The sequence below is a fragment of the Scomber japonicus genome, chromosome 5 (assembly GCF_027409825.1).
Source record: "Scomber japonicus isolate fScoJap1 chromosome 5, fScoJap1.pri, whole genome shotgun sequence".
NCBI classification, from domain to species: Eukaryota; Metazoa; Chordata; class Actinopteri; order Scombriformes; family Scombridae; genus Scomber; species Scomber japonicus.
This window is the reverse complement of record NC_070582.1, coordinates 14,699,742-14,717,053: the sequence shown is the minus strand read 5'-3', so window position 1 is coordinate 14,717,053 and position 17,312 is coordinate 14,699,742. Positions and strand designations below refer to the sequence as shown.

The following is a 17,312-nucleotide window of genomic DNA, read 5'->3' as shown; positions in this document are numbered from 1 at the left end:
AGGGAAATTTGTGTGACACTTTTTTTTTCTGATCGTGGGCTGGCTATAGGATTTACATGAATAGGAAAAGGATTCTTTGAAGTCATGGATGTAAGTGAAGCTGGAGTTTTCTGTAACCTAAATGAGCGCCTTGAGACAATTGTCCTCACATTGTACATTACAAGGTGAGGAAAGTTGCTTTGTCACAGCATGTTTGATTAGAAGCCAAAGAAATCAAGTAATTTTCTGTCACAGACATCGACATAATCCACCTTTTGTGGAGCCCCCCTATGCGGTCTGTTTCATGACTGAGTGAATTGATGGAAATATGGATATTACAGTCTTTAGTGGACGGCACACAATGAAAATATATTCAGAGAGGCAGTCATGCTTCAACTACTGTTCATATTTACAATTGCACCCAATATTTACACAGTATGGTCTTCTCTGTTGTGTATAAAAACAGAAAAAGCAGAGTAGCAATCTGCAAACTGCTATTGTTTCATTTCAGACATTACAATGCACTGAGATAGTTTACGTTGAATGATTTTCTACTTGTGAAAGAACAAAACAATGAATGTTCCTGCCAAGAGTTGCCACAAAAAAAGCACATTAAAGGTCATGTGGCATGTCAGACTACCTGACTCTGTCTACTCAAAACTGTTTAACCATCAACAGACTAAAAAACATAGCAGTTTGTTGTGAGGAAACTAAATCTTGCTGTTCAGGTCAGGGACTTAGAAAATGTAATAGAATGTATTAGTAATTATAAGTATCTGCATTTAAATACAGTTGTACCTTTTCAATACTTAACAAAATAAGTAAAGAATTTGCAAACATTGAAACATAGAAAAATGAAAGAGTTAAGTGTAGAAGATCAAGAATTTGACACAATAATGAATGTAGGAAATATAAGTTTGCAGTGAAAGTCAATGCTCCTGACACCTCTAAGCTCAAATCCTCACTTTCGAAACATCGTATTAGGAGCATTAAATGACACACGTGATTTATCCCAAGTGTTCGCTTAATTGTGACTTGGATTGATTTTTCTGGGATTTTGTCGTTAGTGGCTTCACCAGAAGACCATCTGTGTTCTGGATCTAACGTCTTACAAGTTGTTGCCAAATGGGAGCCCTGCCCTAAACACACCCTAAGTACAGCTTTGTGTGGCTCACTTTTACAGAGGAAACTTTATTACACCGGGACTGCATCATAGAGTTTTCATTTAATCCTGTGATCATTTTAAAAGCCATTTTCTGCGTCTCTCTGTGAATGTCGTGCAATTTTCCAACACTCTTTGTCAGGGCAGCTTGACTGTGTTTTGCTTATGTTGTCAACATTTTTGAGGCAGCAAAAGCTTTTTGCAGCTTATGCAATTTTTGTGATGCTTCCTCGAACATAAAAGTGGCTGTGCTGTCTTTTAAAGCTGACACATATTGGTAATTGTCATTCAACATTGCTAGATGAGCTGTCCTTTGTAATTGAAGTTTTTGTTATTTTAGAGCTGAATTTCAATCTAGTTTGCTGAAGTAAGCTAATGTTTTTCAGTCATGACATGGGTAAATATTGAGAATACAGTTAGTTCCTCTTGGTTACAGCAGTAGAAGCTAACTATACAGATGAGGTTTTTATTGCACCATTTCGTTGTTAATGGAAATATTTAAGGTTATGAATTGAAAAGGGCATGATACATTAACACACTAAAATGGGTTGGTGGGGCTAAGAGAGGGAGAGAGAGAAGGGACAGAAGGGCAGTAAATGGGAAGAAAAATAAAATCTTCAAATCAAGTGGTGGCCACTTAAATGCAAATGGGAAATTGCCATTGAAATTAACAGGTCCCCCCTGGGCAAATGTCTAATCAGTGGTCCTACTTAGTCCATTGAGGTAAGGCGGGTTAACATAATAAAACACAGCTTTGGATGACGACAACCCAGAAGTTTCATCAGGGGTTTTTAATTTGACAATTGAGCCTCAGGACTCGACTGACAGGGTGACACGAGAAATAGGACACTATTGAGAGAGTGCAAGCTTGAAAACCACATGCAAACAAGGATGCACATTTGCTGTGTGGGCAATAGCTGCTTCAAAGCCACCTGCAGTTCCATATTTACCACAGCTTGGGCAAACAGCAGTAAATGAGGACTCCACAGGCACCTGCTGTTAGCCCTGTACATGATGCTGTCTGTATTTTACAGGGATATTGTGTGATCATGTTTCCTGAGACAAAACAGTGTACTTCCTGAGCTTGGAGGTGTTGCGGTGGGTTGGGGGGGAGAAGCAAAGTGCAAATGAAGTTGGAACAAATCCAAGGTTTTTAAATAGGCTTTATTGTGTTTTGGTTTGAGATCTAGCTCTCGGTCTTAATCTTTCTTTACCCCCACAAATCGCAGTTTCATTTTTTCAGCAGTGATCATTTCTGATATTAAGTCAATTAAATCCAAAATAACACAGCCTTTGTAGAACTGGAGCAGGGAGTTGAGTCATACACAAACAGCTATGCTACGCACTGTTAGCTTGAGGCAGTCTTTTAGTATTTGTATCCCAATAACCTAAATCTATATCCTGATTCATTCTTCATGTTGTACTTTTAAAGGGTAATTTCACCCAAATAATTAAAAACAAAATCTCTTTGCTCACATTAGTTTGTATACATGCTAATATTTTATAATATTTTGGTTTTATTGAATCATTTTTTTTATCTGTGTCTGCAGTTTCAGCCTCTCACACAGTACAGTGTGTGAATAGTTTGCATTGAAAATTTACATTTTAAAAATTCAAAAGCACTTTTTTTCAGAAAACAATTCTTTGGATAATCCACATACCCTACTTTGAACAGTTTTCACAAAAGAAAGAAAAAAAAACAATGCTTCACAGCTTTAAGCATCATAAAATATGTGTGGCAGCAGAACACTCAAAACTCAACAGATATCTCAAACCCTGGCCACATAAAACCAAATTATCTGCATGTCTAGACACATCCTAAGAAAACATGTTTTGTTGTTAAACTGGTGAACCAACCCTTGACATTTTTAGAAACCACTCGCATATTTATAGCACATATGGAGAAGAGGCCAGGAGCTGGTTAGCACAGGAATATATAAACACTGGAAACAGCTAGTTAGCTTGGCTCTGTCAAATGTAAAAGAAATTTGCCTACCAGCAAGGTCACTATTAAATACCTTTTATTCTAATTTGTTTAACCTGCATCAAAAACCCAATTAATAAAAAGCTAGGCTAAGCTAAACTAACTACATTTAGTGTATGGACATGAGAGCGGTATTGATCTTCTCATCTAACTCTGGGCAAGAAAGACTTAATTTGATTTTGAATGGAATTGTCTAAATGTCAGACTATTGCTTGAAACCTTGTGTCTGACTTGAGAGACTGCACACACATGACCATTTAATTGCATTTGTTAATATGTGTGTGTATGTACAGTGATGCATGTTACCCACATACCTACTCTATGTTGTAGTCTTGTGTTTTTAATAGTTATGTGCATTAACGTTCATTTCATTCAACGTTCATTTTACAACATTAATAATGACTTACCTTTATTTTCTCTCCAGAGATGGCAAGCTGGGTCTCCCTCCTCCTCTTCCTCGTCTGCCAGTCAACCTCAAAAGCTCAAGAGGAGAGCAGCAACAACATCCCCATTCTGGAGTTCACTTCGGAGACCCCCATCAACAATGTGGTGCAGGACCCCAATACCGGTCGCATCTACCTGGGTGCAGTCAACACCATCTTTCAGCTGGGGCCGTCACTCCACAAGGAGGCCCAAGCAGAAACTGGCCCCAAACAGGATGCTCGGACATGTACGCCTCCTGCTTCAGCCTGCCAGGACACAAAACTCATGCCCAACCTCAACAAGCTCCTGATAGTGCATCCGTCCAACGGGACCCTCATTGTCTGCGGCAGCCGCTACCGAGGCATCTGCTCCCTCCTGAACCTGACCAACGTGGGACAGCAGCTGTATTACAGTGACAGTAAAGGAGAGAGGACTTATGTGGCTAGCATAGAGGACAATGTGAACGTGGTGGGCGTCATGTCCACCTTCTCGAAAGATGGACATACCTTCAGTGTGTTTCTTGTTGGGAAGGGCTACGGAAGCCTGGACAGTACAAAACTTATCAGCACACGAATCCTTCAGGACTTTCGTGATTGGGTTGTGTTTGAGAGCATCATTGAGGCATCTACGGTACAGACTACACCATTTGTTCCCAAGTACCTGCATGACTTCCGTCATGCCTTCAAAGAAGATGGTTTTGTTTATTTCCTCTTTTCACGGACACTTGACGGTACGGATAACAAAAACCTGACTTTTGTATCTCGTCTTTGTGAAGAAGACCCCCACTACTATTCCCACACGGAGCTTCAGTTGAACTGTGGTCCAAATAACCGATACAACAAAGTGCAAGCTGCGTATGTGGCTTCTCCAGGAAAAGAGCTGGCTCGGGTCATGACTGAATCAGGTACGTACGGGAAGGTCTTCTCCTGGAATAAAGTTCTGTTCATGGTGGCAACTCCAGATGATGATGACAACGACTCGGCTCTCTGCATGTATCCACTCAACGCCATCAATGAGCGGCTAGTGGATATCATCAGCGCCTGCTATAGTGACTCTGGGAAAATTTCCGGGTTTCCTGCTGTGGATATCCCCTACTCATCTAAAACTGATGAATTCTGCACGTCAAAAATTTCGGTAAGTGCTTTTTTTGTGTCTGCTGATTGAAGATTTAAAAGCCTGTTTGAGAAAAACAAGAGTGAATTTTTTTTTTTTGAAGAATTCCCTTTTGCCTAATCAATCAAGCACAGATGTGTCACTCATTACTTTAATGTTTCAGTATTTACTTTGTTCTGCATATTCTTTGTATTGCAGATTCTCTCTCTCGAATTTTCATTTCCTTCATATTTCTTTTTCCCAATTCCCTAAACTCATCCAAAATATCCCATATATTAGTAGACCACCTACACCACTGCTTGGAAGTTTGATTCCCACATTTATCACTTATATTGCTTTAAATAAAAGGACACGGGAATGTGTCTTCATTCTTCTGCTCTTCATTTTCCCTTTACAGAAGGACACCTTGAAAAACTTCAAGTGTGGTGCGGACTTTCTGCCTTCACCCCTGGCCAGCAAGCCAAGATTCGCCTTAAAGGCAGATGCAGTATTGACCAGGCCAGGCCTACTGACTGCTGTGGCTATAGCTATGGAGAATGATCACACCATCGCTTTCCTGGGAAACAGCCAGGGAGAGGTCTTCAAGGTGGGGTTGTCTTCAGTTCACTACTGTTGTGTTGTTCTTCACTTTTTTCCCAGTGGAGCTTTTAGTTTTACCCGAGGGAGGCATAATGGAGGAACTGAAGACCTCATGGCTGACAGTGTTGCCTTTTGTTTTCTGTCTAGGTACACCTGACCACAGAACCATATGTGTACAGCAAAACTCCTGGTGACACAATAGGAGAGAAGGTCAACAAGAACCTTTTCTTTGACCTCAGCCAAAGCCACCTCTACATTACAACTGAGAAAAAGGTGTGTATGTCAGAGCTCTTGTCTAAAACAACCTATACTCATTGTTTGTCTGTATTAAAATAAACTGTTTTATGATTTGAGCCTTTACAGTTACTCTCTGTTACTGAGTGTTGTTTCTCTATGACACAAGAAGAGAGAATTAGTGTGTCTGGCTAGTCTTGACCATAAAGAAAGTTGCCTTGCAAGAGAGAGTTTACATTGTTTTCATAGAAAAGGCACCAGGTTACTTAAGTCTAACAAGTAATTACTAAGTGTTACTTTGTTATCTATATTTATCCCAAGTGTAACCATCTATGAATATTGTAAACTCATAATTTGACAAATATATTTTTCACAGTTGATCTACTGTATATTATACAGGGTGCAGCCCTTCAGTCTCAGACTTGTGGACCCTACTGTATATATTGCATTATTCTTACTGATGCATTAAAATGTACCTTTAAGCAGTCTTATATTGTAGCTGCACCCTTTTTTGTACACAAGAGTGGCAATAATGTACCCAAAATAAGAAGGTTATTGTTCTTCAACCCTTTTGATTACAACTATAACCCTGCTCTCATTTATATGATATTTTACAACCAAACAGTCAGAGTGAATGCATATAAGTGATCCTGAAAATGATGCCACCAAGGTGACGGTGTTGCTTTACAGGTTAAAAATTATACAAAAAGGGATAAAAGCATGAGTTACACAAGTTTTTGCCTCCCTAATTGAATATAGGTAGCAAACACTTTGGTACAGTCTTCCATAAATATTCAATGTGTTGCACTCAGTTGTACTCATAAATAGTTGTCAAGAATGAATAAAAAGATAATCATTACATCACTGTTCAATGATCCAACAAGCACTCGTTTGATGTGTAGCGATACCTTCCCCAAGTAAATGTACTTTCCTACACTGGGTCCAATAAACATTCAACATTTGGACTGAAGGTATTGGTTCACTAATTGAACATAGGAAGCAAACATGACAGACCATGTGTTGTGACAAGACCTGCAACAACCCAATAAATGCTTTACATTCTGTGCAGTTTCTCCCCGAAGGTATTTTTGTTTGAACGTATTTCATGTTGTAATGCTGCAGATCACCAAGGTGCCGGTGCAGACGTGCCTCCAAAAGACAGACTGCCAATCATGTGTGGAAATGATGGACCCTTACTGTGGTTGGTGTGTCCTGGAGGGCAGGTGAGAATGTCACACACACACTCATGTATGCACTTATAAATGCACACACACACTGACAGACTAACAGAAACACACACACAATTCCATCTGTAAAACACAGCGGGGTATTTGTTCTGTGTTTTATGGCAGACACTTTTAGTATCCCTCTGTGTTTATATTCCATCTCCTGTTGTCCGTAGAGCCGTAAGGAATTAAAGCTGTTTGTCAGCCACATGCAGTGAAGGCAGTCTGTGCAATTTACTCTCATCATCACCCTATATTATCATGGTCTGGAGGTGTAGAAAGGGTGGCATGTATTATGTCTTTTACAAGAATGAGACCAAGAACAAGACAAAATCAGGGGAAAAAAGTGTCCCTCTGGAAGTAGCTCAAAGCACTGCATGCACTTTACATAGTTTTGGGGTTGCTTTTAATTAATCAATAAATTAGAACATCAACAGAACTATTTTGATGGTCAAGTTGTTTCCTAGCAAATATGCCAAATATTTAATACTGTCAGCTTTTTAAATATGATATATCTGCTGTTTTTCTTTGTCCTACATCATAGTAAACTGATATATTTTGGTTTTGGACTCTTGCTTGGATAAACAAGACATTTGATAGCACCTAGGAAACTGTGATAGACGTTTTTCAGTTTTCTGACATTTTAATTGGGAAAATAAATTTCAGGTCAATCGATAATATTCATTAGTTTCAGCCCTACTTGTTTTCCTTTCTCTCTTAATTTTTATGTCTTGAAAACAACTGAGCCCATGTTATATTTCACTGATATCTAATGCTGCGTTATGTTGTGTGTTTCTGTTCATAAGCATGTTATTAAGACATGTCTGGTGTTTTATGTAAGTGTAAGTGTATTTTAGTTTTTATGTTTTACCTGATTGACGATTGTGTTTTCATTATATGTTCTATTTTTCTCCCTTTCCTCTGCAATATAGTGTAATTGTGAAAGCGTATTGCATGATGACAATACATCAGAGCACATTACAGATTGTCAAATGTTGAATTGTTGGGCTGCAATGATTATTATTATTATTTTTGATGATTTTTTCAATCAATACATGTATCATTAATATCTAGAATGTAAAAATCGTTATGGTCACATAAGAGAAAGAAAAGGGGCAAATCCTCACAGTTGAAACCAGGGAGCATTTGACATTTTTGCTCAAAAATATCAAAACAGTTGCCAGTGATTTATCCAAAACTTTGTTTTAAAAATCTGCACAGATCCTGCTTGATGTCACTTGGGCATTGGTTGTTATTCTTCAAAGCACATAAGAAACCTGTTTTTTAAAGCCTTATGAAAGTGTTTTAGGGGATGTGGAGCAAAGGCTGATGGGAGTTGTTCTTCCTCCGTCTGAAGGTGTACCAGAAGGTCTGAGTGCCGACGGGCAGAGGAGAAGAATGGCTGGCTGTGGAGCCCAAGGCAGCAGTGTGTCAAGATTGTCTCCTTCTTTCCCCCGAACCTTTCCTGTAAAAAGACTCAGAAGGTACAACGGTGCTTTTATTTTTTCACTCTCTTTCTTTGTTCTGTGCACTTCTTTCTATCTCTGTCGCTCTGCAGTACACAAATCCCACTTACATGCACGTCACACAAACACGCACATTCTGAGTAATAAACTGTTTCCATTGTGAATCAGAGAACCTGGGCTCTAGGTATTCCTGCTTGGTATTGATCCATCCAGAAAACTCCAAACTGGCTTATAATAACCACCCTGGTTGATTGTGCTCACAAGCTGAAGATGGAGAGGCTCTCCAGTGTGCATTCTTTCTCAAGTTGTTTTTTCATTTTCTGCTTTCTGACTACTTTTCTTTTCCTCCTTCTCTGACTCATTCTTGTATGTCCGTCAACACTAACCCTGTCTTTCTCCTTCTCCATTTTTATAAAGAAACAGTATATTTATTCTGTTCAGCGTTACATTAAGGTGTTTGAATACACCAAGCAAAGAAATTAATTAACCTAAATATTCGAACTTGTTGCACTAATGCACTCTGTGAAAAAAAAAATCTGTTTTTGAGCTGCTTACAATGTTGTGAATCCTCTGCATATTTTATTCTGTCCAGGTTAAGATCAACATCCCCTCCCTTCCTAGCATCGGGCCCTCTGACCGTCTGCACTGCACCATTGACTCTTTCCAGTGTGAAGGCACCATGTCTGACTCTGGTCAGGTCTCCTGTGACCTTCCTCGCCCCTCACTTATACCACAAACACCTGAGGACCAAGGTGGGTCCTTTATAATTAACCTGCTCTGTCTTTATGCATCTTTTTTCAAGGCAGATGTTTGTTGTCCTCTATTATAATCAAGGCCTTACACGGAAAACACCTGGAGCCCACAACACAGAGAGGCCTAAAAAGACCAAGGTCCACTGCATGTTAGATGCTTTTGGTAATTTAATTAACTGTAAATTTGTTAAGGAATTTACACCATTCAAGTTTTATCATCAACTGAGATAAATAATGTATTATTAAAAGACTGTTTCAAATACACTTTTCTTGAAGGTGCAGTGTGTAAGGGTTAGCTCTAACAGAACAGACTTGGCAGAAATGGAATATTCATAGGTATTTTTAAATTAATATATAATCACCTGAAAATAAGAATCATGTTTTTGTTACCTCAGAATGGGCTCATAGCTACACAGTGAGTGGGTCCTCTTCCATAGAGCCCACCATTGTGCACCAACGTGTTTCTACAGTAGCCCAGAACAGACAAACCAAGCACTGGCTCTAGAGAGGGCCATTACTGGTTCTCCTACATGCTTAGCAGGGGAGAGGGAGGGGTATTCAGTTTGTTACAATCTACAACCTCACTGCTAGTTTCAACTAAATCCCACACACTGCACCTTTAAATAAAACATGACTCTTAGGGAAAAAAGTGCAGGTGTTCTTTTCTATAACAAATGCTGCACATTCACTGAGAGAGGCTATGGTTTAGGCTGTCAAATAATAACTAAATTGATCATCAGAAGAGATTTATCAGGATCAGTGTGGTTTAAACAATTTCCTTAGGGAAACCCTGGGAGCAGTGGTTGTCCTGGACTTAATGGTTACCTGGAGCTGACAGAATATGAATACATTGCACAGTAGGTGGGGGGGGTTATCAGGGGCACAACAGCAACCTTTTGCTCCAAGGTCCCTGAAATAGGCCCACTCTGATCTGATTGGTCAGCTCCCTGCCCTTCATGGTCTGCCTCTGACTTAAGGCAGGCTAAGAAAGCAAATGGTGGTAATCAGATTACATTTATTTTTCTCATTTATTACTCAAAATGGAAACTTCTTAGTTACATCTGTACATATTGGGTACTGAAACCAAAATATTCAAGTGGACAATACTCACTTGATTGCGGGTGAATCCCTCCCCCTTTTATATACCTTTACCTTGTCACCAAGTCTTGGACCTGACATGTCCCCTTTAAATTAATACATTTAGACATAATTAATATAGAGGAATATGAAATCATACTCTGTGTGTCAAAATGATTAAATGAGATCTAATCTTCAACTGGATCTTTCATTTCTTTAGTTTTCACAGTCTTTCACAAAGATCTTCAATTGTAAATACATGTGTAAAACTCATATCCCCCCCTGTGCTGCGCCCTCAGACTTTGTGGCTGTGGCAGTCAAGATCTTCGTCAACGAGACGGTGCAGCTAGCCACGCGGGAGTTCAAGTTCTACAACTGTGCCGCCACAGTGAGGAAATCTGAAAACACACCGTGAGTCAGACTCTTAATGTATCAGTTCTGCTCTGTCACTCACCGAAAATACACAGTGACACTGAACACAGCATCAACTGACAACCTTGATGTAAATGTATCACCATGCATGAACAGATGAGAGATCAAGGCTCTGTTTGTAAATTGTGATGCATGGTAGTTTTGAATGCACCTCTTGCATTTTCTCTCCCCCTTTTATTACCAAGCTGAGGAAATTGCCTGAGTTTCCTTTTCATTAATCAAAAAATGAAAGTCGATCTACCCCATTTTTTCCCCTCATTTTTTTCTTCATTTCTTTCATGCTGAGGAATGTATGATGAACGAGCTTTGCTTATGTGAAGTTGCAGAGATCCATTTCGTTGTCAGCAACATGGATTTTTGTGCCGGACACTCTTTGATGAGCTTGCATGTTTAAATTTTGTTTGTGTGAGCTTTTATGTGTGTGTGTGCTCCTATCTAATATTGTGTGTGTGAATGCACTTTATATTTGGTATTTATGTGTCTATATTCCTGTTTGTTTTCAGGTGTATGTCATGTGTGGCCAGTTCATGGGGTTGCCAGTGGAACACACGTGACCACACCTGCAGCGACATGGATGACGTGATTGGTCCTAACATCATCAAGCACCGTCAGGTACAGTAAGTCATGTCAAGTGTTCACACATCACGACTCCTATCTCTGATAAGAGATAAGGGAGAGAGATGCTGCCAAAAGTGTAACAGAAGTTTCTAAAGGCACGTCTAATCACCACATGTGATTCAGCGCCTGAGTGATCCAAATGCCTTCTGAAAATTAATAAAAAACTCAAATCCCGGTATCAGCTGCCACCATCTTGCGTGACAAATAGTGAAGGGTAGAGGATATCAATTTACAAGTCAGCAGATGTTTCAGCGATACACTTATCTGTCGCTGCAGATGAGAGTGTCCGTTAAGTGGTTGGCACATTTAAAATGTAAATGATTGAAAGTGGAAATATCTGGTTTGTTTTGATGCCTTCTCAGGGAGCAAAGTGTCCTCAGTTTGAGAATCCAGATCCTGTGCTCATCCCTGTGGGCTACAAGACACGGATCAGCTTTGAGGGGATAAATTTGGACCTTTACCAGGTAAAGTGCGACGGATACAGAATTTGAAGCATTTGTGTAAAACTTGTCATCTCATTTACACCCTTCTTGAGTAGCACCACAGTGAACCAGTTTACCTTTATCCTTGTTTTCATTATTTCCGGTTCTCCAGGGCCGTATTTTCACCATTGGCACTGAACTGATGAGAAATGTGGAAGAAGAGGTCAACTTTGAGGACGGGCCTTTCTACACTTTCAGTGGCTTCAATGTGAGTGTGTCTGTTTGCTAGTTGCTTGATACTGGTCTTGATTTGAAACTGAGCACTGAAGTACTGATTTCATTTCTTTACTAAGATGCTCAGATGGCTTCTGGCCAATTTGCTCCCCTCTCAAACCAGGTTCCTTAACTTTTGCTGATTTTTGGACCAGTTGATCAAAATACAATTTGGAACAGCTCTGACACAGAGTGAATATACAGTAAAACTTGGTTGTACTTTTTCTGTACTGAAAAAAATTATATGCAAACTTTATATATATTCACAGCTTACTTTATCATTCAAATCACCCTTTTAGCTGGCTTTCACAGCCCCTTTGATATTCTCTAGCTCCCTCTAATGGACAGACTCTTCTCACTAGAGTTATTTTAGCTCTGTCTTCACATTGTGAATTCTGTGATTGTGAAGCTCAAACAGTGCCTAGCCCCCAGCTATGTTCTCTTCCAACATTGATTTCTTCAGCTGAAAATCTGCCAGACTTGGTGTGATTTTTTTTTTTCTTTCTTTTTTTTCCCCTGGCATGGGGGAGCGGCAGCCCACATGTTTGCCGAGAAGAGCTTAAGTGCCATTAATCACTGGGTTCTGTATTAATAATTAATTTTCTTCCAATTTCTTAGTTTTCCTACAATAAGTCACCGGAGACCAATGTTCTTTTCTACGTGAAAGACAAGGAGTCAGGGAAGAAGATGGACAGCACACTGAACGGTACGCACTCACATTTTAATGTGGAGATCTTATTTGTAATGCCCTGTGTGTACACTGCCAGTCCCATTGTGGGGCCTCCATTAGATTTGAGGAGGCTACCTTTTAATCTTGAATTGAAAATGAGTCAGAAAATTAATTGGTAACGACTGTATCATCAGACACATTTTGACAGAATATGAAGGATTGAGATGTCTCTTTAACAAGTGATAGTGAGGCCTGTTATACATTTTTCTTATCATGCAAATTAAAACTGTTATCAGATTTACACACTGACTTATTCATTCAGAATACACACACACATCCTCACACTATGGTATAAACTATTTCAATGTAAAAAAAAAATGGTTTTAATGTAAAATATGTTTTTTCTCCCTCACTACTTCCCATCCAGTCACCCTGTACAACTGCTCCATGGGAAGGGAGGACTGTAGTCTCTGTAAAAATGCCGACCAAAAGTACAAGTGTGTGTGGTGTGCCAAGCAGAAGGCATGCGTGTACGAGAAACTGTGCAGTCCTGACCAACATGGGTCCGAGGATCCCAACAACACAGAGTGCCCCGACCCCAAGATCACTGATGTGAGTTGTTACAATGTCGACACCACATTATGTTTGACCCTTGAACTAAAAACAGTACAAGCTTTAAAGACTTGTGATTGACAGTAAAAAAGGCGTCGACTTTGATGATTAGATTATTGATTGGAGCAGTTTATCGACTGTGTATTCATCATTCCGAAGATTGAGAAGTCGAAAGTCTGTTTCTCCTTGAGGGTGTGTTGTGCTGACCTGCAGCACATCTAGACTGGATCAATTCTTTATTTGCTCACTTAATTGTTGGTGCCTTATTGTCATTGACAAAAATCCATCAGTAATTGTGTTGATGCCAATGTGACAGAGGTTATGACCATGGTTACCAGAGCCTGACTGATAGACTGAGAAGCCAATAACATCAGCAGAGTACTGTACATATATCATAAATAAACTAGATGTTAGAAGATTTTGTTGGAAGAAAAAATTGCAGAGCAGTAAACTACAATAATAAATGTTTTATTGGTAGTATTTCCATGTACATTTATGTAGTGCATTATTTTTTTATATTTATGTGTTCTTGACACAAAGTCTAATATTGTTTTATGCTTTTTTGTTTTTGTATACATTTATTATGAGAAATAATTCAAATTTCAGGGATGTTTTAATGTTCAAAATTGTTTTGTTATTTTAATTTATAGTAACTGTCATCTTTATTCTTCACCTGCAAAATATCTATCCTGAGGCTTACAGTTTCTGTCCTGTGAAAACCATGTATCCATAATGAAAATTTTTCATGAGCTAAGAAAAACACCTCTGTTTTCATCTTTGTGACAACAGATAATCCAGCGGGGTTTGAAATGGTTTATTTATCTTAAAGCCCCCTCCACTAAAAAAGTGTTTGGTTTATTATTACTTCATTTGGATGTTTCACTCTGCAGTGTGATGTACGTGCAAAGTTTGATATTAGAAGGTCGTTTTCACTTTCATTTGCTGAACATGGAACGTTTCTCTGTGCTCATCTTAGATCTGAGTTTAAGGTGTGGACCTACAAGTACGATTTGTGACATCACAACTAGTTTGAGCCAACAGTGGTGCAGTATGAAACTGACACAAATGTGAAGTAGAACCTTGAAGCCTCCAGTGCAACTAAACTTATGGACTCATAAAAAAACATTCATTTGTTATCCTTCAGTTTCACGGTGCAGTAACATTATGCTATGGTATTTTAGAAACACCACTCTATCTATTTAATCAGGTGTTTAATATTCTTGAGTATCTGTCAGTGTCTTATCAGTATCAGCCTTGTCAGGCTCTTGTACATACACACATACATGCAAACATCACTCATACAGTATGGATATAATTCTCCACTGTGGCATAGAATATTAAATACTTTAACTGCAACTATTCAGCAGAGTTAAACAGATTGTATAAATCTCTTGTATGTTCTTATTGCACAACTAATCTGGTTAAATCCATTTCAAATCCCTTCTTCCAACAAACACCCACCCCACCCCCTCACTGTATCTCCTCATCCAGATCATCCCTCTATTCGGTCCCATGCGGGGAGGCATCTCCATCACCATCCGTGGCTCGAACCTAGGCATCCACAAGGACGACATTAAAAGCATCACTGTGGTCGGGGAGCCCTGTATTCATCAGAAAGAGAAGTACTCTGTCTCCACTAGGTAATAACTACACACATTCATGCAAATGCACAAGCACATGCTGTCGTCTGTTGAATGCTTGTATGAGCAGGTTTTATTCACAGTCTCTTTTTTGTAAACTTTGAAAACATTATCAGCTAAGGAATGCTTTGCCTTTGGTTTAGGTAACTTGGGTGGTTATTTGAAATAGTTCATTATGTGACTCTATTGATCTGAAGTCTTCAGAAGCAGGTTGACTCAGAAACCGTATCACTCTTCTGAAAGGGAAATGTTATTATTCCTATCCTTTTTATGTAAAACTACCAATAAAGCACTGTGAAGATACTGCATTATAAGTTAATGTGCTACAGTCAAATCCTACTCAAGTAAGTATAGCAAGTACAGAAGTATTATCAGCAAAATATACTTGGAAAATGGCCCCAGTAACTGATATATTATATAAAATTAATTGAGTAACACAGATGCAGTAATGTGTAAGTAGCATTTTTCTGTTGTACTGTAGCTGGTTTAGCAGCAGCTACTTTTAACTACTTTAGGTACAGTTTGAGGTTTAGAGATTATCAATATAGTTGTACAGGCTAGTTTTTGCTTTTTTGTGAATTATTGGACATTTTACATCTCTGGGCCTAAAAGAGTTATTTAAATGAGACCGTCTGAGAGAGGAAATAACTCTGGGGTGGAGCTGCAAACAACTCAGACAACTGAAACAGGTGTTAGGTAAAGCAGCAAAGTACATTTTATCCCTCCAAAATGTTGTTGTGAAGTAGAAGTATAAAGTGTCAGAAAATGGAAATACTCAGGTAAAGTACCTCAAAATTGAGAAGCATAATGCTTGGTTGAATGTCAGTCTTTATAAAACTGTCTGTGGCAACTCATTCTTTTATGACTGGTGATGGATATGACCCTCCAGAGCAGCCTGAAATTCCTTCACATATAGATTCACTCTTGAAATACACCACACTGATTTGATAGCATCGCATACATCATTTGCCACAATCTTTTCATGCTGCAGACATTCTGTTCCACCTCATCTCAAAAAGGCCTTTAATGGCCTGAGTGGTGCAAAAGCTGCTGGTAAAACTGAATTCTTGGAAATGTACTTCAGTCACAGTGATGTTTAAAAAATGTTGGATTTGCACGAATGTCCCATGAAAAAGAAAACAGCCATGATTGCTCCACAGCCACTAGCCAGAACTGTTGACACCATGCAGGATGAATCCACATTTATGACAAAATTATTGCCCCACCATCTGCATGATAAGGTTTAAACCAGGATTTATAAGACCAGATGGAATGTTTTCCACTCCTAAATCATCCAGTTTTGGTGCTTACATTCCTTCTCTTATCTTCATCTCATTTTAACTCTTGAGATTTTTACAAGTTTTCCATTACGTTATTTTATTTCTTCACATCACTGTTGTAGCTGTTAATTACATACTTGTGGCCCACCTGTTCAACGATATAAGGCTTGCCACTTTATGCTGACCTCTTTCATCAGCAACACATTTTCCCTCAGGACTGCAGGCGACTTGGATGTGTTTGGTTTATCACAGAATTGCCAGAAAACTCCAGACATTGCAGTGTGCAAAAAATCCCAGAGGGTTCAATTTTGTGAGACGCTCAAGCAAGCCAATCTGGCTTCAGAAATCATACTACGTTCATAGCTGCTTAGTCACCAACATGAATCAATCCCCAGCTGCACCTGTTTAACATGTCTGCCCACTTAATAATAAAAAGTGAACAAAATTATTTAAAAAAAAGTTATTTTCACTACTTTTGTCTGCCAATGCACAGTATGTGTCTTGCAAAAGTAGCTCATTTGAATGTGTGAATTTAAACAAAGATTGTATGAAGCCAATCATTGTTGTTTTCAGTGGATCAGCTCCCAGCTTGAAGTCCAAGTAGTGCTGACATCAATTTGATTTGATTTGAGTGGTTTAAATTCAGAAATGCTTCCCAGACTTTTCCTGGAATAGCTGTTTTCACAAATTAGGTGAAGTTAGGAACACAAATCACACATTTTACATATCTGTTGTTAAATCCTATTTAATTTTTTTTTTTTCTCTTGTCCTGTCCAGCGTGGTGTGTGAGATTGGCCCTCGTGATCGTATGAAATCCCTCTGGGGCCAGGTGGAAGTGGAAGTGAAGGGAGGAAAGAGAGGAACCTCCTCCATGTACTTCACCTACAGGGTAAATACTCTTACCCACACCCCCCCCACACTTTGTCCTCAGCTGCAGTTCGAGTATCGAGGCATAGAACATTTGACCCAGAAAATAAACACGTCCAAAAGCTTTCAACTGATCTAGATGTTTTATGGTCTCTATTATGTTTTCCACTTCCTAACTGCAGAAAGTCCCCTTATCAGAACATACAAAGGCCATGTCATTTAAGTTGAATGTACATACATATACAGCATCCTAATGTATTGTAAATTTAGTGACTAGATGCTGTCACATTACAATTGTAATACACTGTATGATAAGCCAGAATGTGTATGCATTCCTCTTTAACCAGATGCTGTGCAGTAGGCCGCTTTTCTCTCTAATACTTTAACAGGCTACAGCGTAGCTATTTAACTGGCTTTTCATATCTCTGGCTCCGCTAAAGCTTCCCACAGGGGAGTGCTCCGCCTAACTGTTTGCTCAGCGAATTGAGAGGGGGTGTGTGTGT

General features: G+C 39.1%; 1 protein-coding gene across 1 annotated transcript in view; it reads left to right on the top strand.

Moving 5' to 3' along the window:
- Positions 1-3,551: 3,551 nt before the first annotated feature.
- Positions 3,552-17,312, top strand: part of plxnb2b (plexin b2b) — a 39,736-nt gene continuing 25,975 nt past the window's right edge. Inside the window, exons 1-14 of the mRNA XM_053318505.1 lie at positions 3,552-4,682; positions 5,059-5,247; positions 5,388-5,513; positions 6,597-6,697; positions 8,058-8,184; positions 8,759-8,918; positions 10,295-10,406; positions 10,931-11,039; positions 11,408-11,509; positions 11,640-11,735; positions 12,359-12,446; positions 12,838-13,022; positions 14,514-14,662; positions 16,720-16,831. Coding sequence (XP_053174480.1) covers positions 3,552-4,682; positions 5,059-5,247; positions 5,388-5,513; positions 6,597-6,697; positions 8,058-8,184; positions 8,759-8,918; positions 10,295-10,406; positions 10,931-11,039; positions 11,408-11,509; positions 11,640-11,735; positions 12,359-12,446; positions 12,838-13,022; positions 14,514-14,662; positions 16,720-16,831 — 2,787 coding nt within the window. The remainder of the gene's footprint in view (positions 4,683-5,058; positions 5,248-5,387; positions 5,514-6,596; positions 6,698-8,057; positions 8,185-8,758; positions 8,919-10,294; positions 10,407-10,930; positions 11,040-11,407; positions 11,510-11,639; positions 11,736-12,358; positions 12,447-12,837; positions 13,023-14,513; positions 14,663-16,719; positions 16,832-17,312) is intronic.